At 26.5% G+C, this 25804-nt stretch overlaps 4 protein-coding genes across 5 annotated transcripts; 1 reads left to right on the forward strand and 3 right to left on the reverse strand.

Annotated features, from left to right (window-relative positions):
- Window positions 1-1678: 1678 nt before the first annotated feature.
- Window positions 1679-8265, reverse strand: LOC107067894 (ER degradation enhancer, mannosidase alpha-like 2). The gene is made up of 13 exons (XM_089175449.1): window positions 8199-8265; window positions 8000-8154; window positions 7775-7903; window positions 7531-7702; window positions 7295-7452; window positions 7119-7223; window positions 5808-6152; window positions 5557-5718; window positions 5385-5483; window positions 4912-5229; window positions 4598-4811; window positions 4403-4515; window positions 1679-3977 (listed from the first exon to the last, which is right to left on the reverse strand). Exons 1-13 carry the CDS (start codon window positions 8263-8265, stop codon window positions 2229-2231), a joined length of 3786 nt encoding a protein of 1261 aa, XP_089031575.1. The 3' UTR covers window positions 1679-2228.
- On the reverse strand, window positions 8182-11611 carry LOC149031583 (ER degradation-enhancing alpha-mannosidase-like protein 3). Of its 2 annotated transcripts, XM_089175521.1 has the most exons (7): window positions 11339-11611; window positions 10493-10660; window positions 10386-10431; window positions 8983-9083; window positions 8838-8877; window positions 8649-8761; window positions 8182-8502 (listed from the first exon to the last, which is right to left on the reverse strand). In XM_089175521.1, exons 2-7 carry the CDS (start codon window positions 10612-10614, stop codon window positions 8364-8366), a joined length of 561 nt encoding a protein of 186 aa, XP_089031647.1. In that variant the 5' UTR covers window positions 10615-10660; window positions 11339-11611; the 3' UTR covers window positions 8182-8363. The 2 variants fall into 2 exon arrangements, with proteins under 2 accessions (XP_089031647.1, XP_089031648.1); XM_089175522.1 differs by lacking the exon at window positions 8182-8502 and adding an exon at window positions 8518-8542 and having other exon boundaries at window positions 10493-11600.
- A 504-nt stretch (window positions 11612-12115) lies between these two features.
- Window positions 12116-14026, forward strand: Trmt112 (tRNA methyltransferase subunit 11-2). The gene is made up of 4 exons (XM_015323950.2): window positions 12116-12349; window positions 12485-12586; window positions 12663-12962; window positions 13313-14026. The coding sequence occupies exons 1-3, from the start codon at window positions 12272-12274 to the stop codon at window positions 12861-12863; spliced, it is 381 nt and encodes a 126-aa protein (XP_015179436.2). The 5' UTR covers window positions 12116-12271; the 3' UTR covers window positions 12864-12962; window positions 13313-14026.
- LOC107067974 (uncharacterized) lies at window positions 13881-24647 on the reverse strand. Its single transcript, XM_015323944.2, is given in 13 exon segments — window positions 13881-17198; window positions 17817-17930; window positions 18358-18495; window positions 19333-19492; window positions 19579-19645; window positions 19718-19886; window positions 21348-21375; window positions 21378-21556; window positions 21824-22023; window positions 22368-22490; window positions 23171-23315; window positions 23602-23734; window positions 24427-24647. Coding segments are annotated over 13 exon segments (1689 nt in total). The 5' UTR covers window positions 24440-24647; the 3' UTR covers window positions 13881-16978.
- Between the last annotated feature and the right edge of the window lie 1157 nt (window positions 24648-25804).

Consider the following 25804-nt stretch of genomic DNA (forward strand, 5'->3'; position numbering starts at 1 on the left):
ATAATGATAAAAATTGAATTCTAATATTGTAATTAATTTATGTATATTTTTAGAATAATATTTAGTATTTTATATGAAATAAAAATAAAAAAATCATGTGTGCAGATCACACGTGTTAAAAGTGAAACCTTGAAAAAACTAAGTTTAGAGAAAATCAGACGAATGCACAGTTTCAAGAGTAAGATAATTGTAGTATTTATTTATTATAATATTATTACCAAGTTTACAAATTATTTTACATTTTCTTCTGCATATACTATATTATATATTTTACAGACTCTCCTTATTATAATATTATTATATTATATTATATAATTTATATATTATATAATAATATTTGTTATCCACAAATAACAGATATTATAAACTTTTTCATCTTACGATTAAATTCGACTAGACGACGTTGATATATTTCTTTATGAAACAAGTATTTTTTATTTATATATAGATAAAAATATAAAAATTTAATTCATAAATATAAATAGTTTTCAAAATACTTGTCTTGTCTTAAAACATTAAATTTATTCAATTTACATTTACATATTCATTTAACATATGAAATTTTACAAAGCATATAATGTTTTTCTTTTTTTTTTTTTTTTAATGATTTTACCCAAAAGAACATAAATTTAAGTACAAATAATCAACATATACAAGAATTGATAGATTATACAATATAATAATCTATTTAATTTATGTACAATAAAATATATGTGTAAAAATGTATTTTGGCATTTTACATGCATTCTATTACTTTATTATTAGAACACAGGTATATGATACTAAAGTGGAACTTTCATTATTTACATTTTTATAGAATTTAGTACATTTATATATATATATATTATATATAATTATATGTATATGAATATATAGCATCAAAGTTAAGAATTAATGTTAAAATTTTGTGCACTTTTTGTGAAACATGAAAAAAAAAAAGACTGCCCAAAATTCATAGCAATATTTGTAAGCTTCATTGTGCCTAACGTAAATATTTTCTAAATCGAAAATAATCATATAAATGCAATTATACAAATTTATACTATCAATTTATAATAATTGTATAATTGATTATTTTAATTTGCTTTTAAATGGTATACTTTTTATATTATGCACTACATATAATTTATTATACATACTTATGTACATATAAGACACATAATTATTACAATTAAATTATAATTTTTACATTGCCATATTACATAATTAATTAAATTTTTATAATTTTTTTATTTTTTTATTAAAATTGAATAAATATATTGAAAAGAATATTTTTAATTGTAACATTAATATACATTAATTGAATAACATTTCTAAATTTATTGTGATTAGATGTTTACTTTTGAAAATTCAAATATCAACATTTCTACCTCACTTATGTAATTTAATAATGCATAACATAAATACTGCAATACATATAGAAATAAAATATGATATTACAGTTTTTAAATGTTTAACATTAAATAATAATATTTTACATTTACAATTTTCAATTTAGTGTTTTTAGCAGAAATATAATAAATAATAATGGAAAAAAAAATAAAAAAAAAACAAAAAAACAAAAAATATGTCATAACGTTCATTAGATTGTCAATTTACTAAATGTTTTTGTTCTTATTTTTATATTATAATTAATAGTGGAAAACATGGCACGCGTTTAAAGTAGAAAGTACTAATATTAGGGCAATAACAAATATTAATATTCTCTGAAGTAATAGAAAATACAATATTTATGTATTGTAATATTCACGAAAATTATACTCTAATTATGTAATTTATAAAATGTACATCAGTTAGAGCCTTTACTTTATTATCATTCTTATAATCACATTAATCCAATTTCTTATGCATATAAGTTATGACATTTCCTAATAAAAATGCGTATACACATGCATCTCAATATTATAACTTTCTTTTATCGTGCTCACCTTCATTTCACAATACATTATTATACATTCATTCTAAGCACCAGTTTTGTATAATCTGAAATATTTTTTGTAAAACCCCAGAGTATCACTGAACTGTAACTTGTCCACTATTTTTTGTCTATTATATAATTATAGTTTATCGTATATATAATACATTTGGTAAATATAAAACTTTGAAACTCATTGCACCTAAATTGTTTGCAAAAATACCAGGTGCATTATCGATAAGCTTTGTTGTGAGTAGAAGATGATTTTCTCTTTTAAAATAATTAGAATTTGTCTAAATATGAAAAATCATTATTATAATTCATCATCGATATGTTTTATTTTATATTTGTATTCATCATTTTTCCTACTTTTAAATTTGATAGTATAGTCTTCTTTATTATTTAAATCACTTTTTTCTTTTAAATTATATTTTGTATTAGATAATCTAGCATTTTGATGAAATTCTGTGAACAATTTCGTTTTCTCTTCATCGGATGCCCATATTGGTTTTCTAAATTCTTCTAATAAATGATCTCTAGATATTACATTATTATTACTATTTTTTTTTCTATTCTGTTTGTTAGTTAATTTATTATTATTATTATTATTATTATTATTATTATTATTATTATTATTATTATTATTGTTGTTATTATTATTATTATTATCAATATTATTTTTATTATTAATATTATTAATTTTATCATCCATTCCATCCTGAATTTCTTGTAAAATTTTTCGAATCTCATCTTCTGGTGCAGGATCTGTAGTGTATGACCTTATTATTTCTTTGGAAATTGGATATAATAGATTAGCATCATTTAATAAAGTTTTCTTGTATAAAGCTTCTGTGGAATGTTCCTTATTTTCAACTTTCTTATCTATAAGATCTACATTTCTTTGTTTTATGTCTAAAGATACTAATTCTTTTTCTTCTATATTTTCCATTTTATTTTTCTTTATATTACTTCCATTTTTGCTTTGTTTTAATACATCAGATTGAATGGACATTTCATCTGATTCGGTAATCATTTTATTTTCATTATTTTTAACTTCCATATAATTAGAAATATTAGATTCATCTTCATACTCTTGTAAATTATTTTGTTCAATATTTTTTTCAACTTTTTCTATCTCTGTCCACATGATATTTTCAAAATTTTCATATTTTTTATTATAATCTTTGGCTGTATCTAACAATTTTATAAATAGATCCTTTAAACTAATTTCATTGTTACTTTCATTATTATCATTAGTTAAATCATCTTTTTGTTTAAGAAATTCAGGATCTTTATTTTCATTAAATTTGTCTACATCTTTTTCCTTATTATTCATTAATATTTCTTGGTATATACTTTGCACACCTTTACCAACATGATATAAAAGATCCAAATGTTGTTTAATGATTTTATCTTCGTCAAATAATTTTCGTAGTATATTTCGTAATACAATACTATTACTAATTTGTTCTAAACAATATGTTGAGATATTTTTAAATGGCTTCAAATTTGGTATTATAGATTTTATTTCTTTGAGTTTTGTTGAAATCTCTTTTGAATATAAGACAGTACGATCCAATTTCGTAAGTAAATTGTAATTAGTTATTGTTAATTTATTAGAATTCATAAAATGAGCAATTGTTGATGGTTTTGGCGCAACTTCACTTAATTCTTTTAACAGCCATAGAACTTTTTGCTTCAAACTTGCTCCATTATAAACATTTACATCGACACCTTGCTCTGCCATTATCAAATTGTAATAACTTTTCAGTAGAAAAGTTCTAATACGTAGTTCAGATTTTTGATTAGATCCAAGATTGTTGTACAATTGATTTACAAAGAATTCTTTCAATTGTTGCCATTGTATCTCAGTAAACGGTAAAATAGTTAATTTTGAATTCTTCGTCATGTAAATAGATGGTACATCTGACTTAACTGTAATCCTTATCTCTCCTTCAAGTGAATCTTGGATAATTCGTGCAGATAAATGATTAAAATCAATAGTATCCTGATGTTCGTTCTCGATATTAAAATCTTCATGTAAATCATTCCTTTCAGTATTCTGTACTTAGAATAAAAATGAAATTGTTTTTTAGTTTATTTACATCATATAGGACTACAGTAAACCCTCCATTTATGCGGACTCATTTTTTTAGTAATTGCATAAACTTATCTGCAGGTTTGTAGTGAACATTGTAATGACATCAATAAGGGGTACTATTAATAAAATAATTAAGAAAAGGGCAAGAACCTGAATAAACTTAGAATTTCAATTTGAAATTATCCAGACATTAGTAAAAGATAAGAAAATTAATAATGTTATTTGATTGTATAATCTGAATAAATGCACAATTCGCACGATTAAACAAATGCTGACACTTTTCATGGTTCCATTTATATGCTATTTTCGTAAAACTAATTATCCGCATAAATAGAATAATTACTGTACATGAGAGAAATCATTGTATAATACAAAAACAAACAAACCTGTATTTTTTTATTCATATCTAGTAAAGATTTTAACGGGACTTTTAGTTGTTCAAACAATGATAAGTCAGTAGGTGCTTTTAACTGAACTTCATCTTTTGAAAAAAAGTTACCTATTAATTTAAATAAATATTTTGTTATAATTATATATAAATTTTTAATTATTTATATCCTTTTATAAATAAACTTTCTTACCAATGATAACGACAAGTTCACCTCTACTCTCACTAATAGCTTTAATTAGTTCAGTAGCTTCCACATTAAAAAGAAATACAACAGGTATTGTCACATCGTCTACTTCTTTTTCATCACCAGACATAGCAAATATTGGAGATGTTGCTGCACTAGTACCAGATACATTATCTAATACTATACCTGCTATAGCACCAGCTTTTTGAATTCTTCGTGCCTGAATTTGTTTAACACAATATATATATATGTATATATATAGAAATGATCACCTGATATATATATATTTTTTTTCACTTTTGCATTTATAAGAAATTTACCTTCTCCATGAACATACAATCGCCACGTTTCATAATAACTATTTTATTTTTCAACTTTTCTGCATTAAGAAGATCTGAACAAGCAGAAAGAGGATATGTGAAAACAACTTTTTCAGTAACTTTATTAAAACTATGTAATTCAGGACCAAAATGCGCTGGTCCAGCCAATAATGTAACTTTTTGTGGCGGATAAGTTTTTGGTTTTATAAATGTAACTGCTTGTGGTTTAGTTTCTGTTTGTTGCGTCTGCATTATACTAAATTCAACCATTTCTTGCATAAATAATAAACCTTCTTCAGAGTCTTGTGGTGTTCTTGCCTTAAAAAATTAATATTTTTATTACCAAATGAATATCATTTTAAATATTAAATCATTAAGTATGAAATGTTCAATTTTGAACTGAAAGTAATCATCAGAGCAATCGGACGTTTTATACTTAATAAGCCTATAAATCTAACTAAGAAAGAAATTACATTAGAAATTGTATGCAATAATTGCACTCTTCCATCTGCTAATGTTAAAGCTGTTATGCCCATTTCACTCAATATTTTTAAATGTTCCAAATTATTAGCCTAAAATAAACATCCAAATTTATTCATATTTATTTTGAAATAATAATACAATACAAAAATTCCATAATGTTACTTGAAATTGAGATGCACTTAATCTTCTTTTTATAGGACGTCTTGGACAAACATCTTCCACCATGTTTCTTAAGGGTTGCCTAACCGATGCTGGAAATAAATGTAAACTATTGGGACATGTCCGATCAAATTCATCTACTTGAACAGAATCTCGTTCAAAGTCCTAAAACAATTGTAAACATATTTTTTATATCTACGTTAAACAGATGAAAAATATTTATTGATTATTTCAAAGTTTTGTTGATAACTCACGGAAGAAACATTTGTTCTTATTGAAGCTAATGTCAGTGGAAGTAAATGACCTTCAGTTGTAAAAATAAATTCATCCAAATCTAAGACTAAATCTGCTGGTTCCGCGAATAATAAATAAAGGTATTTAAATGTTTCAGATAACACGAAACTGTCCATAGTATCGTCGTGTTTATTAGTCCTAACATCTGATACAGCAGCGTAGCCACATGATACTCGAGCATACGTTTGAAGACTTTTCAGTACCTTACGTCCAACTCCCAAATAGTAATGATCGCCTGTTGCACGATAAAGGAAATATGTTGATTCTAAAAACTCTGGTCTCAATGGATGATGTCCCCAATGTACCTAATTACATTTAGTGAAAAACAAATTACATTACAATTTTTCACATATTATCATTTTACAAATATGTCATAAAACCAGGAATACAGTAGAATCTGGTTATAATAATCTCACCTGGTTATATATTAATCATAATGTTAATAATCGGCTTTTTTTTATTATTATCATTTGATCTTAAAACATTCTACATAAAATTAATGTTTCAAAATCTATCTATTTGAATAATTACACTTGAAAACAAATGATTAGAATTTATAACGAATTTTTACTAAACAAATCTTTTTTTTATAAATGTTCTTTTAGCTAAAGCATACACCCTTTCATCATTTACACGAGAGCATGATAAATATTTATAAAAAATATATAAATAAATATTTTTCTAAAGTGTTTCAGCAATATTTGATAAATTTTTCAAATACATTTTGTGGGTTTTTTTCATAAAGTTCTTTATAAAAAAAAAAAAAAAAAATAACATAAATACTTAATATACATTAAGTGTGTAGACTGCGATAAATATACAATAAAAAAATAAAATATACAGGGTGACCTTTCAAATTTACCCTCGTAAAATATACATTGTATATCAAACTGTTTCCTGAATAGTTGACCTAAATTAGGAGACAAATATAATGTTACACTTACAATAGATTGTAACTTTTTGAACTCGAAACATTTTATAGATTGACCAAAACCATCTGAGCATTGTATAGATTGACTGAGAAATGTATAAAATACATATGCTCGATATATACATTACTCAATTTTAGTGGCTATTCTGTAGAATATATACATTGACCGTAAAAAATATACAAATATCATAATTGTTTGTAATCATTTGAATTCAACAATAAAGATTTTGTACTTTTTATTTAATATTATCAACTTGTTATTCTTATCAACAATAGCAAATTTCAAAGTTATTATAATAGAACAGATTCCACTATATTTATCGTTACGTATAATATCTACCTGAAAATCAGTAGTAAAAGCTTCTGGTATGAAGTTATGTCTTTGCATAACTTGATAAAGCATCTCATGTGTCTCTACTGCAGGCTTAATATCTCCTTTTAATACCTGCAAGAAGCAAAGTGAAATAGATTTTGATAAAAAAAAAAAAAAAAAATTAATAAAGATTCTATACGTACTTGTAAACCAGGCCAAAACGCTAATAAAGCATCCATGAAATTTTTGGAATTTGTATTTGGTCTATGCATATGTACATCTAATAACATTGGCCCTTGACTTACATATTTCATAATAGCTTGATAATGTTTATTAAAACGTCCTAAGTATTTTTCATCCCCTATAGAATAATAAATATAATAGTAAATATTATAGGTAATATTAATGAAAATATTAGTAAAAAAAAGATATTAAATACCTAATAAAATATAAGCCTTTAGACAGTATTCATAGTAGGAATCTATACCTGCTCCTACACCCGAATCTCTACGTACCCAGTCACCTGAATTTACATTTAATACAGAACCCATTAAATCAGTTCCTCTATGACGCATTTTCCACAATACATCCATTGCCTTTTGTGCTTTTTCCTGTATAAAATACAAGAGATTATAATTTATTTTATAATATACCTATTTTAATAATGTCCAAATAACTAATACCTCAAAAATTGATTCTCCAGTTAATCTTGACAAGGCAGCCATTTCTAATATCATGCTACCTGCACAAGCAGTACAAGTCTCTCTTGATACTTCTGTGGGAACACCTTTCATGCCATATTTTAAATTAATCTGAATAAACAAAATCGTATATTATTATATGTTTACACATTCAGAGTTAACATTTATAGAAAAGTATGAAATAATTAAACATAGAAGATATATTACTCTGCCGTAAGGTATTCCAGTAGATGTATTAAATGCAGGTAAAAATCTGTATCCTAAATCTTTGGCTAAACCTAATAATTGGCCTCTATACCATGGCATTATGTCAGCCCTTTGTTGCAAATATTCAGCTAATAAGTGACCACTTAAAAAGACCTCTGTTGACAATATATTTCAATATTTTTATTTAAACAGTATTAACTACATAAGTGCAAATCAGTGTTTCCCAATAATGGGACAATGAACAAATCAATAATATACGTCAACATATCGATGTTTCTTGTTAAAAATTTCTATTCAAATTAACATTCAAGATAAAATTGATATTTCTTAAAGAAAGGTTAATTGAAAAGATTTTCAATTTTTATTAGAAATACTTATTAATGTTAAATTTTGATAATTTAATTGAGGCGGCTCCGATGTTGCAGCAGCCTGTTTGATGTAAGAGACAAAGGTATGCGACCCACGAAGGAAAACGATGTCGCATGGTCGCAAAAATATTTGCTCTGTTAAAAGGAGTCACCAAGTGGATAAGTTTAAGAAGCCCTGTACTAGGGAATATTAGAGTTTTGAGACAATGAGAGATGAGTGATGATTTAAAAAAAAATTGGGAAACACCGATTTAGATAAAATAAATCTGAGATCCAATTACCCAAGCATTCTGATGTTAGTTTCGAATAAAGACACTATTACATCTGTATCAAAGCTGACATCTCTAGCAACAAGCTTTACTGCATTTTCAAATTCTTCCAAATCACCTAACACCTGTAACATTATTAGTAGATTAATATGAGAACATTCAATACTATAAGTTTATCTTTGTGTTAATAGTAAATCTTACCACAAGTGTATCTAAAGTATCCACTAATGTAAGGGAAAAACTGTAAGGATATATGAAAGAAGTTAATTAATAAAAAAAAAAGTAAAAAATATTATTTATCCAAAAAATGTAAAATATAATAATAGATTAAGATACACATTCTTACTTTCCTAATGTAGAATCAATATCACCTCTATTTGGCTCCGATCCTCTATATCGGCCCTTACAGCTTAATGGCATTAACTCATCCGCAGGATAAGCATTTTCCTATAATTTATCCAAATAATCACTCATTGCCATCCATCATTGTTACAAGATTATAATTAACACATTCGCGTCTGATAACTCATGCTGCGGTTACAATAGACGCGAATTCTAATGAAAGCAAATTCAGATTTATTCGTTAGAACAATCAAATACGTTGAATGTTATGAGAGTGATTTGTTTGGTTGTAAACATTTTTTCAAATGATACAAGAACACGTCAAAATAACTTCATTCAAATCGTTTTGATGTTCATACTTTTTCTAACATCATACAATTGCTCGTATGACAACTATTGCAAAAATAGGACGTTTATTTATGCGAATGGAAATGTATTTTATTTCAATTGCACTATGGTGCTTTACTGCTAAATTTACTTTTGTTTCCATCACAAAATTCGCGTCCACTACAACGTAGCCTTATAATACGTAATGCGTAATGCGTAATGCGTAATGCGTAATGCGTAATGCGTGTTTTCTACTAAGGATCAGTTAACACGAAATACACAATTGACATTTTTATGTACATATTTATCTTATTGTTAGAAATAAATAACTACGACATTAGATTGAAAATCTCTGATAATTAAATTTTAAAAAGTATACATTATAATGCGATAAAATAATTTACTACATTCTCAAAAATTTTCTTTAAAAATATTATTTATTTGAAGTAATAGTAGTTTTTTCTAATGTAATATGATTGAAACACGAAATCTTTCCGATCTTACGTAAAGTTCAATTCAAAACGCCTCGACATAAATGTGTTAACACGTTGACTGCCACGCAAGTATAGCATGTTTGACGTAAACGTTAAAATTCTAAAATCAAATTTAAAACCAGTGCTTTTTTGTGATGTAACACTGAAACGCAGTTCCAGGATCTTTTTTTACAATATTTCTAATATTTCAAAAGCGAACAAAAAATATTTCAGATCAAATAAGAATAAATAAGAAAGAAATAAGATTAAAAAAAAAAAAAAAGAAACAAATAATAAAATATGATATTTGGATTTGGCCATACTACAAATATAATAAACATTGACATAAATTATGTGTTAATCCTTTATAAGCTAGCTCCGTGGCATAGGAAAAAAAGTGGCTTTAAATTTCATTTAAATGATATTTGAACATAATTTGACAAGAAATAGGTTCTGGCATTTCTTGTTTACAAAAAAAAAGCACTGTATAAAACAATATAGTAATACTGATCACAAATGACCTTCATGGTCCCATTGACAGTATAAACGCCGACCGACCACAAGTGACTAACGTGTCAGTCAGCGTGTTAAGCATAGTTTCATTTACCATATAAGCATTGTAAGCGTGATAAAACATATCCCTTGCTTCATCCCTAAAAATAATACAAAATTATTAAATACAATAAATAACATTTTCAAATTCTTCATACATACTTCAATGCTTCACGTTCTTCTTTATTCATATAATCCAATTGATCGTCATCGGATGTAGCCATTAATGCATGTATGCTACATCCGAACATCAGCAATCCAAATAAGAAAGAATCACGAGCCATTCTTCATAAAAAAATATCTTCCTTTTTGTTTGTCAAGATGTCATATCTATGGTTAAGCATAACATTCTTTCAAACATATTTCAATTAATCCACTTCATTCACTAAATTTTATATCATTTAACACAATTTAAAGAAAATATTATTCTATGATGTATAAATCTTTACTCAAAAGATTTTGTTCGTTAATACTTCTTTGTTGTATAATTCTTCTAGACACGAGTCATTGATAAATTTAACGATATGCCATTAATGGAAGATAATGTAACATATTTAAGTGTATCAACGCAAATAAAGAAAGGGGAGAGGAAGCACTGCTGATAAACTTTTGCACACGTAGATTGCTAAGGTTTTTTGGTTATATCCCGACAAATTTGATTAATTTATCAAAATTTGATTGAAAAAACCTATATCACTAACGGAATAATAGGAAATATAAACGGAAAATGCTGATGACAGTTGATCAAGCATTATTTCCAGGACAAGATGATGTGACCTTCGTTACTTTATTCAAGATTTTCTACTTTGTAGCACTGTTCTTATCATCCATATGTTCCGATGTGTCATCTATATACTTATGTTTTTAAGAGGTTATTAAGTGATTTATTATACTGCCATTGTGACAGTAATCTTATTTAATATAAAAAAACAACGTGTTTCGCGCATCGATCTTCTTTTATTTGCATAATATTTATTAAAATCAACGTTTTTATCTTGATGAACTAACCTCTCGTAACGAGAGTTAACTCCTACGATAGAAGTGATCACGTGATTCGGATAAAAATTCATGGCGGTCTTTAATATTATCTTTTGAATTTTCACATTTAACAGAGATTAAACGTTAATTTGTTATGTATTTTCTCTTCATCCTTTCATTTATGTTTATTTACTATTCTCCAATCATTTTCATCAAAATAAAAATAAATATTTATCTAAAGATTCACTTTCGATTATTTTTAATTTGGAATATTATACACTGAATATAAAATGTAAAGAGAGTAAATGAAAAGAAACAAAAATATGTTTATGGCCTGCAATATTTAAAGCGTGTTTTCAAGTGACATTTAAAGTGCTGACTATCATTAACGTAACATTGTATGAAAGTGTAATATTTTAAATTCCACTACAAAATTAAACCAATTACCAATCAGCATACGACTCTGTTCAGCCAATCCTGTTTAGTAATTTTCATATAGCGCCTCCAAGCGCCCAATTCAAAAAGTTCACTTTTAGTAATAAACATTAATGCTTAAATGCATGGAAAAATACAACAATCGATAGAATGTATCGATTTTTTTGGCTACTGGTCTGATTTGGACCATGCAGATGTACAAAATAATAAAAAAATATATATATTCATTTATTTCCATGTAAATATGTTATTTCTTTTAAAAATGTCCTCTTCCTGTAATTTCTACCGTATTTCAATTATCATGGGGGTCTAACGATACCCCATATTTGAGAGAAGTATATACGTTATTGAGAATTAGGTAGTGCGCATGAGTGGAAAATACACGTTATGGCATCGCTCATTACAAAATACCGTAAACGCATCATTTCGCTTTCGTAAATTACGGAGGATTGTTGTGTCTACATTGCTAGTATTGAACGAAGATTTGTGTATCTTTATTTTAATTGTGATTTTTAATTTTAATACAAAATGAAATTAATAACACATAATATGTTAACTTCACAATCTTTAAAAGGAGTTACTGTGGGTTATCCTTTGGGAATTATTGTAAGTTAATTTCATAAAAAAAAATCATACTTAAAAAAGTCGATATAAGGTTAACTCTTCATAAAATCTCACTTTAAAAAAATTATATTTGTATTTATTATGAACAATTATTGAAAACTATCTATTACTTTATAGGCTAGAGATGTTAGAATAGCTGAAATTGACTTTAATCCAGAATTCATAATTAAGATTATTCCAAAATTAGATTGGCCAGCTTTGTGGAGAGCTGCTGAAAGTGTACGTTTTTTTTTTATAAATATTTTATTTTATATCCTTAATGTTTATATTTTTAATTAAAAGATCTTTCTATTAGATTGGACATGCTGACGTAATTCCCAAAGAATTACAAAAAGGTTATGATAAAGATATTGATTTCTTAAAACAAGCACACCATGCGTTATTTGAAATTGATGTCGTAAGTGGAGATTTGCTGTGTCCAGAATCTGGTAGACGTTTTCCCATTAATGATGGCATACCTAATATGCTTTTGAACGAAGATGAAGTGAACAATTAATTATTTAATAAAAGAACTAATAAGCATTAACAGGTTGAGTGCCATTGGATTGGCACCGGGATTGTTCGTGGCGCCACGATGTGAAATACATTTCTATTAATCTGGTCCAGTGCTGTCAGATCGTGGGTAAATCTTACCCTCTCCCTGTGCCACTGGGATTGCACACAATGAAAGTTTTCCATGTCCGTGTGTTTGGGATGTCGAAAGAAGTCGAGTGTAACCGAAGTTGGCGGGCACGCCGGAGTGGCACACTATGAAAACGACTCGTGTCGTCCGAACACATGAACATGAGTCGCTTTCATAATGTGCCACTTCGTGGCCAACCGCCAACTTCGGTTACACTCGGCTTTCCTCGACATCCCAAACACACGGACATGGAAAACTTTCATTGTGTGCAATCCCAGTGGCACAGGGAGAGGGTAAGATTTACCCACGATCTGACAGCACTGATCTGGTCTATTAACCAGTGACCCCCGTAGCATTCAACCTGTTAAGTAGTGTACAAAATTTGTTTATATTATTATTAACATAGATATGTTTACCGAACTTAATGTTTATAAATTAACATGTTAATTAATGAACAACTAGTATAGAAAATTTATATAGAGAGTATTGCGTGTCGTATCATTCAAATTTAATTTTTCTATATTTTATTTCTATTTTGGTATTATTTGCATTATAAACTATATATGTAGATAATATTTTAATACAACACGCACGACTGAAAATATTAAAGTTTAGATTAACCTTTTTGATACGACTATGTTGTTTGCGAGTATATTTTCGCAGTACGAATATAAATTTAATCGTGTAATAGATAAAAAAATGTACAATAGTAACATATAGTTCATCTAAACTATTTAGATTTTACCAATTGTAAACCATTACTAAACATATATGTATATATATATATATAGGCGATTATATTCACAGGTACAAACAACACTGTGAAAATACGATGTTGGGTGATTATAGTCACTGGTAGTATCAAAAGGATTCAATTTATTACAGATAATAAACAAGTTAAATTATTTTATTGCACAGATATGTATAGATACAACGAAATACAATTTTGCTTTATTACTTGCAATACTTAACACACAAACCATCGACATCATTATTGCTAACTGAAAATTTCACATTTCTTCATCTATAAATATTAATTATTTATCAAATGTTTGAAAAATCTATAAGGAATGTAATACAAACATATTTTTTATTTTGTTTTTTTCTTCTCATAACAAAAATATATATATATGCAATTATGTGAAATTTTATGAATAACGAACGATGAATACATTGAAACAAAAGATATCATGAAAATACATAAATTCACTTTGATACTTTCATACATATATGTATTCCATTGGATCTCTAATGTCTATTAAAAAATAATATCACATTTATAAACGGAAAAATATGACTTATCATTTAACTAGTTATTTATATTATTAACTGTTAAGAGAAACAATATTAATATCGATTAATGTTTATCTTCTAGATACATAAAATGTGTTCTAAACGATTAATATAAAGATTAATAAAATGTAATGAGAGATACACATTTAGTTAAAAAGACCAAATATACTAATGTATAATCTAATTTGAATTACCTTCTATATCAGATAATCAATTCATGCAATAAAGAAATTCTGTCGAAAAATTCAAATGAAATTGAAGTCTATCCAAATAGGAGATATTTTTCGTTAACCTGATTAGTATACATTCACGTTACATGCTATCTGTCGTACATATCGATATACATTTACCAATACCTTATTTATATATAATATAATATCTCAAAAAGTATAGATGTGCTTAACATTAAAATATATGATTTTATTTCTAGAACTGGAGAGCTCATTTATTCTATTTGCATTAATATCTTCTTTTGCATTCGATATTACTTAAAATATAGTCAAAATATATTATTTATCCACCATCATTTTTCAGAAGTTAAAAAGCTATAAAAATAGCTCTCATAACTGAAATCTCAACCACAGCCCATCTATTATTATTGATTCTGAACTTGCACAAACATACTAGATTTCTTTTTAAAGGCAGGATTATTGAATGAAGCTATGAAAATACATCTGTCTATTAACTTAATTAAAGTACTTGTAAGTTTTATATTTGACGTATTTTTTTTTTCTATTTTTTTTTGTTTTGTTTTTTTTTTTCATTTTTTTCTTCTTCATTTCATATCTTGTTATAAATCATATATGGTAATAATGATTTATATTCTTATATTGATTAGTTAGAGCTTATATTGCAGATATGCGGAATTATAATTTTTTATTATTTTTTATATTAGGGAATGTTTTTGTATCATACAAAAATTAATGTCCATGTGAATATTCACTGAACTATATTCATATTTTAAATGTACTCTTAGATTTAATTTAAATACTTTTTAATACTGAATATTTTGGCTTTTTGTGTTTAATTAAATATCTTAATCTAGTTGGAATTTCTACACCTGTCGATATCAATGTTAATTAATGCAAAGCTAATTAAACTTTTTGTAATTTGAACTGTTAACACAATATAATATATAATAAATAATGAAAGAAAAACAAGAATGTTAAACGATATTCAACTTTACATAATAAAGGTAAATTATTTTATACTTAGAAATTGATATTTTTGAACTATATCATAAATAATTTTGCAAATGATTGTGTAACAATAGAAATTTAATGTAAAACAAGTTTTTCTAAGCACATGCGCACACATACACATACACAACATACATACACACACATACATATATATTTTTGTATAAAACTAGATTTGTTAGGATATGTTAATGTATAAATAATGTAGTATCTTTGAATCATTAATGTGTATTAAGATAATACACTATCAAATCCTTCTACTCTCCTAATTATATAAATGTATTGAATGCAAGTAGATATTTGGACTATCTTGTTTTTATACTTTCGCATATCTGTAATCTAGTCATAGAAATATTATTAATGTTATTGGCCTCTTTTTGTTATATATAAGGACCAAATATGTTTCAATTTTGTATTCAACAGAAACAAGATTAAAATATATTTTCCTAACAGAATAAAAATATATGATTATTAACAATAAAATATATTACGTCCATCAATAAACATGAATAATTTAAACATTAAGAGAATATAGAGTAATATCAATGAATTAAGAAACTAAGAGTATTGCAAATTTGACTAAAATATTCACAAAGATATCTATAATTATTCGAGATTAGTTATATCAGACACATATCAATTTCTATTAGTATTCTTATCATTATTAATTTAGTGAACATTAGTATACTATACGATATTATTATATTAGACGGAGAGATTAACTGTATGTGTCTGATAGTAAATAAATTAAAATAATAATTACTAATTAAAAGATAATACGGAAAGGAATATGTCAAATTAATTTCACATTAATAATATCGCGAAAGAAAAGCATACAAGAATCATCATTATTCTTTTATAATACATGGTGCGTCTAAAAAGTTTGGTGAATAGTCCCATATTTTACAAACCGCGCTGGCAAGGATGAGGTGCCCGCGCATACACATTGAAGAACATGTCAACAAACGTTTCCTATCGTGCAAAACACTGTAGTGAAGCGTTGGTACACGCTGCGACCCAACTAACAAGGTCAATGTGAGAACTCGTGTCATTGCAACATGGAGCGCAAAATGGAGCAAAATGCTCAACTTTCTCGCTAGACACAAGGTCACTGTGCTTCCACACACTCATTATTCTCCAGATTTGGTGCCGGCAGACTTCTTTCTGTTTCCTGCCTTAAATTAGCCCTGAAAGGTTTACGTTTCGCAATGGTTTTGGAAATCGTGAGCGTGACCGCAGTGCTTCGAGCGATTCCACAGGAAGCGTTTGTTTACAGTTTCCAACAGCTGTACAACCAATGTCAGAATTGTATTGTAGCCAATGGCGATTACTTTAAAGGCCAGTAAATGTATTTTGTTTGTAACTCTTTTGTTTCCTTTATTTTCTTGAGACCATTCACCGAACTTTTTAGACACACCATGTAATTTATGAAGAATAAATTATTTCATGTTAATTTGTAAATGTAAAAAGATTTAATAAGAAACAGTCACACATATTTCATTTACCACGGCTTTCTGTATTCGTTAAATTTCTCTGAGAATATATGGAACCTTCTGCTAATCCTCTTAATGGACCTTTTCGTAACTCAGCATTAGGACCTTTAGCAAGACAACTTCCTGATACTAAAGTTGAATCATGTCCCATTACTATTGATTTCGGAAATTGTTCTTTCGATAATAAAGTAGGATCTGGTCCTGACCATGGTGCATAGTCTGGTCTGAAACAATTTAAAATTATTTTTAATAGATATCAAATAAAAGACATTATATGAAGTGTTTCAAAAGTTCCATAATGATAAAATATCTCACAAAAAAAATGGTTATGGACTGCAATTGCATTTTAGTAATGTATTGTATTATAAAAATCAATTTTTGATTTTGAATGAAAAGGAAATCAAAGTTATATCAAAGTCAACATACATTTTTTCAATTTATTTATAAATTAAAATCGGCATCGAAATGTTTTCAAAATATTGGTTGGTGACATCGAAGACCTTAATGCATTATTGAATAATTAAGGTAATGATAATGGTACTTAATCTTTGAAAACTTATAACTCAAACAATTCCCATTATAAGAAAAGATCATCAATTAGTGTTTTCAGTATCAACTTTTTAATACAGTATAATAGAAAATATGATGTTCTGCTTAAGAAAATTGGATTTTCACCATTCAAGATCAAATAAATAAAGTTTGATAAATCTTTAAAAATAATATAACTCTTGTATAAAACATTTTGTTATAAAACTTTTTTTTTCTTTTAATATTTCATTGTCTAGGACTTTTAGAACACTCTACGATATACATTAGCAAAATTAATTTGTATTAAAACTTACAGTAATAAATCATTATTAGCTCCTTTTGATAATTCAGGATTTGGACCATTAGGTTTCAACAGATATGAAGATTTATGCTCATTATCTTCGGTGGTACTAGTTCCACGGGAAACTCTATAATGTAAATATTTTATAAGTTATCATATAATTGTTTAATTGAAAATATTTAACTCTTTCGATACAGTTATGTCATTCGCAAGTACGCTTTTGCTGTACAAATATATGTATCGCAAGTAAGGTGTTATTAAATGCTAATTAAAATGCAAACATAAATTTTATCGCAAAGTAGATAAAAGGGTGAAATGTTACAATGTAATATGCATCTCAAAATATTTAAATTTTAAAAATTGTAAATTTTGTTCCTCGATAAGACACAACAAGAATATGACGTTAGGCAATCATAATCATCAATAATAAACGCGAGCGTTAAACAATAGGTAATTATAATCGTTGGTAGTATCGAAAGAGTTAATAACATAATTGGCAATAACTTGAAAATCTTTAATCCAATTATTATAAAAGTAATACGTAAATGTCGTACTTTGGTATTTCTATTTTACTTTTCGATCTCTTCGATTTTTCAGAATCAACTTCTTTAACGATTTTTTTAATTGGTGATGCTGTTAGTTTTATAGCTTCTGTCACAGGTGGACTTTCCTTTCGCTCGTCGCTTCGACTGCTATTAAAATAATGAAAATATAAATTTATATCTGTATATATGTTTTCATTAAAATATATGTTATCGATAAAAGCGTGAATTCTATTAATTTATAAATTAATTATATTCATCAGTAAAGTATGAAACAAAATAAAATTGAATACTTTAAGTAGGAAATATATGAATTTAAGAGAAGCAAGTAGTTATAGTATAAAATTAACCCTTTACACTCGAGCGGTACCTCTCAGGCACCACTCGATGGTAAATTGAGCAATAGCGGTGTTTATTTAGGTTTTGTAGGTCATCTTATGAGGTTTTGAACGACACAATGTACACAATGGCTACAAAGATTTCTTATCGCAAAAACTCAAACCACACGCTAACGTTGGACTCTACCTTCGACGTTAGTTCGAATTCAATTTTTTTGACAATCACAATATTTCTCTCAAAGTTACTGAGCCCAATAAGCATGGAATAATATAATAAATAATAATAGGGGACATGCACAGAAAAACTTTCAGCTTTTATAAAATAACGAAGGTCTGGCCGTCGTGGGCTCTTGGACTAATTGTATTAATCGCTGATATGTGAAGTTGATTATCTCCATAAAACAAAAAGTAAGCAAAATTGATAAAGTATCTTTAATCGTGTCACTTAACAAAAGGTCAAAAACATTATTCCCATTTAGTAATGTTAAACCTAATTATTAAAGAAATTTATTGTTAATATAAAAAATGATCACAAGTGTTTTGATAATAAAATATAAAAAAATTCTAAAAGTATCGCTTTGATCAAAGAACCATTCATATTTAATAAATATATAATATTAACAAGTATATAAAACAAATATGAGATTACCTTTGACTACTGGAAGTACAAAGTGGCCTTGTAGCTTCTTCTGCAACCATAATATCTAATATGTGTATTGCTCTTTCTTCATCATAATCTACACTATCCATAGCGAGTACTATTACTCTCTCTGGTACGAATTTATATTTTTCTGTTAAGCGTGCTTTCACTGAAAGTATTTTATTAAAATATACATTAATTATATATTAAAAAAAGAAATATATATATATATATGTATATATATTTTTAATATACTTTTATTTTTTTCCTCCAAACTTTTCATACGTGGAGGCGGAGTTGGAACAGATCGTTCATTCTGGTTCTATATTAAAACAATAAATTAATGAAACATTTACATGAAATATTTCATCATAAAATAAAACTTATTACTTACTTGATCTTTATCCTTCTTTTTATTTAATTTATTAGGAGCAGTAAGATTTCGTTTCTCGTAGCCTAGATCAATTAATTTTTCTGAAGCTTTTTGAACATTATTTTCACTCTGTTCTAATATGTCAAGTAACATTGTTTCATCCACTTTGGGAAATACATTTTTCAGGTACCTGTACACAAATATAAAACATAAATTAAGAAATGTTTTAAATCTTGATGATATTTCATATATAGATGTGATCTAAAATACAAAAGTGTGTTCAACTTATACTTCAACATATTATATCAATACATAAATAAAGAAAATCTACCTCTAAAAGGCCTTATTGATTTTTCCTTTTTTGTTTTTTGTTTTTTTTTTTTTTGAATATAAAATTTACTTTGAAAATAAAGTATAAAGACAATGTGTATTAAAAATACGTTATATGATGTGCATAATTAATTAAAAGATATAACTGATAATACATTTTTTCATTAAGCGTTAATATTTAAACAAAAATGTCTTTTTTAAATATTTCAATTTGCAAATGACTAGCTAATTTATTTATGAAATAATAATAGCTAAAGCTGTTTAAGCTATATGATGGCTTGGAGACATAATGTATACATGCACTTATAATAATGCTGTATTAGAACAAATGAAATGTTTAAAAATAGCATATACGATTGTTGAGTTATTGTCATTATTACTCTCTCTCTCTCTCTCTCTCTCTCTCTCTCTCTCTCTTATGGGTTTGAGGAATTTTCTTATGACACCTTTTCATAAAGGCTGTTTTACCATCTCTCTGGAATCAATAGGCGCTTAGTATTCCGAAGCAATCACCCATAAAATTAATAATCATGCATATTGTTACTTATTTACAGTGATCATATGGAAACTAATTTTTCAATGCGATGAGACTATTAAATGTTTATAAACTTAAATTGAAATTTCAACATAACTAATAATTTTCAGAATCATTTGTTCTTACACAGATCAGATGTTTACAATAACTAACATTTAGACAACATTTGAAACATTACTTTGTGCCACTAAATGTTAAAAAAAAAAAAATATATATATATAGATGATAACAGAAACTAACCTATCTATGATTTGTGTAATATTTATACTACCCAACGTCTATGGTATTGTAAACCAGGAAGAAACTGAAAAGTAAAACAAATTCCAAATAATGAAATTTTAACTAAAATAAGTAAATCAGAGAGGATACATCATCATTCTGTAAATACCAATACAAAGAGAGACATAATTATTTGAAAATATTATTATCTTTTCAATGCTACTAGATATAAATTGTTCTACCGTGCGTGACACAAAATACTTTTTAAATTTATATAAATGAAAAAATTTACCAGATTCGACATATGCAATTATTCGACAATTGCGGAAGTTCGAAACGTAGTAGTATTTTGTAGCAGGGAAATAATTGGTACATGCTATTGCTACATCGCAATGATCAAATTGTGTACACAAAATGAAATATACCAGAAATTAACAAAGAAGCAAAGAAAAAAATAATATTACTTTGTTCCAAATCTGGTATACTTCTTATTAATCATAACAATATACGATATCAACATCTAGCATCCATAGTGGGTGAGACTGAAACTATAACTATGGGATAAACCTAAGTTTCATTTTTGGGGAGTTAGGGCTGGCCGAACCCCACGAGGTGGACTCAATGTTAAAGCCGCATGTATAGCATGAGCTGGTAGCCTCCATCTTGGTATTGCATATTTTGAGTGTACTCCCATAGGTGTACACGGTCCTGGAGCGCAAAGAGGATTCTTTTCCACTTGGAGAGCGCTCACAACCAAAGCTGCTCTGTTATGGTATCTGAAAGCATTGGCTAGGAACTTAGCACTAAATTCAGTATTGTGCTATAGAAAAAAAATAATGAAGAAAAATAATAAAATATTTACAAAATAATCTTATGAATTATAATGAATTATAATGAATTATAATGAATTATTAAGAATAAATATAAATGTGAGATAAGAAAATGAATAAAACAGTAAATATAATTGTTAATTTAAATGATACACAAAAAAATTAAAATTTGTTAACCAAAATTAAATGTACATATCCAATAAAAACACTTACTTTTTTAATAGCAGTCGTATGTGAGTATCAGAAACCGTAGGAAACATTCCATTAATTTTAGCAACTTGCAATTCAGAATCAGAATCTTGTGTTAAAGTAGTTTCCATATTTCTGACTGGTGTCGGTGATCCCAAAGTGATTTCACCAAACCGATTTGTCATGACACTCATTGATTTCATAGACATTGGAGTTTTTAAATCCTATATGAAAACATATATATATATATATATCAATCGATTATATATAAAATTATCCAAATTATAAGGTGTAGCAATTAATTCGGGACCTTGATATTAAATTTATTAATACATCAAAATTGCTTATTTTTTTTCATCAAGAAATTCAATAGTTGCCTGAAAGATGGACCAAAATCATCAAAAATAATGGAGATTATTAAAGAAAAAATAACACGTGTAAATAAATACTAAATTTGTTTAAAAGACATTAGCAAAATGATTGCTACACCTAATAAATATAGTAAGATATAATATTTGATTTAATTTGAAATAAATCAATCTGCACGGATTTAATCAACGTTACCTACCTGTAAACAGGGAGGTAAAAATGCAAGTTGAGGATTATGAAAAGGCGATGGTGTTGGATAAATTTGAGGAGTTCTATGAGCTCCCGTATAAACTAAATGACCACCACCTCCAATTCCTCCAGTCTTGAATATACGCAGTATATTTGATATTTAATCCAAATGCAGCATGTGCATATCATTAAAATATACGAATTTTATATATTGAATATATAATGAGTCAAAAGTCCTTATGTTATTATATAATTTTATACCAGATGATAATAATAATATAAGATAAATTTTCAAATAAATTGATAAATCGTATAGAAATACAAGAAATAGTATAAATAGTATATGCAAATGATAAAAGGAAATTTTATTTAATTTTATATCGCAACTGTTTTATCAAATATCAAAATAAACAGTGCAATTATCTATTCTATGTTTAATTTCTAAACAATTTATATATTGGGTTGTGCGAAAAGTTCGTGCTGATTTTTGATAGGTGGCATAATGTTTTTTTTTTTGCTGAAAAACCTGAGAAGTTCTTGAGGAAGAAAATGTTGAAATTACCCTTTAAGATGAAGAAAGATTGTAGAACATAATTGCACTTATATATTATTTAATAAATATATATAAAAAAAAATTTTAATGCGTTGCATTTCAATCTTTTGTCAAAATCGGCACGAGCTTTCAGGACAACCCAATAGCTATTAGTTCTAATTTGAACTCTTATTAATTCATCAATAAGTACAAATTTGGGTGACTATTAAAATGCAATTGTTTAATTGTTAATCTTTAGATTTAAATTAAAAATAACTAACCTGCATAGGTATATCTTGAGAAGTAATAGTTGTAGCAGAACTCAACGCTATGGAATTTTGTGTCTGTACATATTGAGAGTATTGCCAATATCGAATCCTTGGATCTTCCCATGTTGTTGTACGATTAAAATGGTCTATAAAATATCTGAAATAAAATATTCATTGACATTTAATAAACTATCTATTTTGATATATTTATACACAGATTGTTATCTATTAATAATTATTGTCAATATGAAATTAAAATCATATATAATAAGCAAAACAATAATTTCTTGAAAATGTACATTTCTAGTTGTATTAATAAACGATAGAATGAAAAAAAAATAATAATAATAATGATCATTTTTGTATCGTACTAGTGACATTTTTATACAGATACAAATATTTAAAAAATTAAGTTACAGTAGTTTGATTTATAATTTACTTACGGTCGGCCACTTCGAGAATCGTATCTACATTCCCAACCAGGTGGTAATTGACTTCTGTCACTTTGTTCCGTCATTTTTACGTATTTTGATAATTTCAACGTAAGTCCTGATGCGTCGTTGCACTTAACTTGATCTATTCAAGGAAAGAATTCTAAGTTAGTAGAAATCAAATACATATATCATTTAATACATATATATGTATATATATATATACATGTACATATTAACGTAGGACATAGAATTTGTATATAGAGAAACCTTCATAGTGACATGCGCACATACGTATTGCGCAGCATAGACCAAATATCAGTCAGCGTGTTTATCAGTCATCTTATTTTAAGCACATAGATAACTTTTACTATTAATATATATGTGGCACTTTCATATATAACAGTATGTCTAATCAATTTTTTTTTATAAAGGAAAAAATACAATATAAAAAATAAGAGAGGGCAAATTAAAAAAGATATATATATATATATATTTTTATACAATATGGGGTGTTTTTCAAATGTTTTTCTGTGCAAACGTTATATCCATATTTTACATATGTCATTTAAAGCTTCATTCAAAAGTTCTAATATAATTTGTAAAATTATTTATAAATGTACTGTTCAAAATATTATCCTCCCACGCAAATACAAGTTTAACACTACTAGTAATATGCTGTTTATGACATGACGCATTTTAATTTCTGCAAATACATCCCTAATTCGTTTTATCATAACATCAAGTGTAGTTATCTCAATTACATAAACTTTTTGTTTTAATTTTTTCCATAAACACAAAAGTCTAATGAGACGATGTCAAACAACATATACAGACCATTAAACATCATTCTTAACGTCACATTTAACCCTTTCGCTACTACGGATGACTATAGTCACCCGCCAAAAAAACGCATCTCTTACTAAAATGAAACGAAAAATCAAGCCAGATGTTATCGACTAAATTTATTCTCTTCACAAACAATTGTAGGCGGTATTTTTTTACTTTTTTACTTTAAAAGTAATGTTACAAAATCGTTTTTGAGCCAAGTCTTGGCTCTCAATGTTGAAGATGCGCTTAATGTTCGCACTTTCAGGTGCGCAGCTTTCAGGTTCACACTTTCAAAGGGTTCAATAATTTTACAATTTATGGTTTAATTTTTTTAATAAAGTTAAATGATTTATGTTTATCATTTTTTCCTTATTTATTATTTTACATATTTTCCTTATTTTTGTGCATAGAATAAGCTTATATATGTACAGAAAAACATCTAACACCCTGTGTATATATATATACACATATGTATATTTTCTTTGTTTACAATCCTATTAAAAAACTTTAAATATTATTACAGACAGGAAAACTAATGGTTGAGAAAATGTTTTTCTCGAGATCATTTTTTAATGAAAATTCAAAGTTACCGATGCTTTTTAAATAAACCTATATATATATATATATAATCAGTAACTATGACATAATAAACTGAATGAAAAACTTTTAAAAATTTATTTAATGATTTTTAATATAAATAATAGCAATATGAAATAAATCATAAAATAAATTTTTTAACTAACAATAAGTCCACAGTCAATTATTAAAACGTATATATTACTTTCATTATGTATATACATATTAAATTAGAAGAAAAAAAAAAATGATTTAATCACAATAAATATATACCCCAAAAATTAAATTTGAATATTGTTTCTTTTTTTTTTTTCTGCGATTATTCATTATGACAATGAACATGCAACGTATTTTACTAATTACTTCTATCGAATGGGAAAAAATTCACGCAAGATTAGTTTTAAAATGTATCAAATAATTTATTTCTGACTCTACTGGTATTAGAACACATTTTGATTTCATCATAAATTTTTAGTGCATGTGCATGTTCAAATTGTATATTTATAAATAAAATACTTACCTTTTTTTTATTTTTATAAAACTGAATGGTTTATGTGTAACAATGATATATTATTTTTGCAATATATATTGAAACAATCTATGTAAATTATGCACTAAATATCTTTTTTTGGCGTTACCAACTTAATTCACTGACATTAGGTAAAACAAAACAATGAAAATTATACATGATACTGTACATGATTACAGGAACAATTTTTAAATAGTACATTTAAGTGAAAGTAAAAAATCATTTACACTACATTAAGCGTTATACGCTATCTCTTATGAAGAAGATCTAGAATAAGCT

Source organism: Polistes dominula, unplaced genomic scaffold (assembly GCF_049000335.1).
Source record: "Polistes dominula isolate Pdom_NZ unplaced genomic scaffold, Pdom_raw_medaka contig_17, whole genome shotgun sequence".
In the NCBI taxonomy this organism is placed as follows: Eukaryota; Metazoa; Arthropoda; class Insecta; order Hymenoptera; family Vespidae; genus Polistes; species Polistes dominula.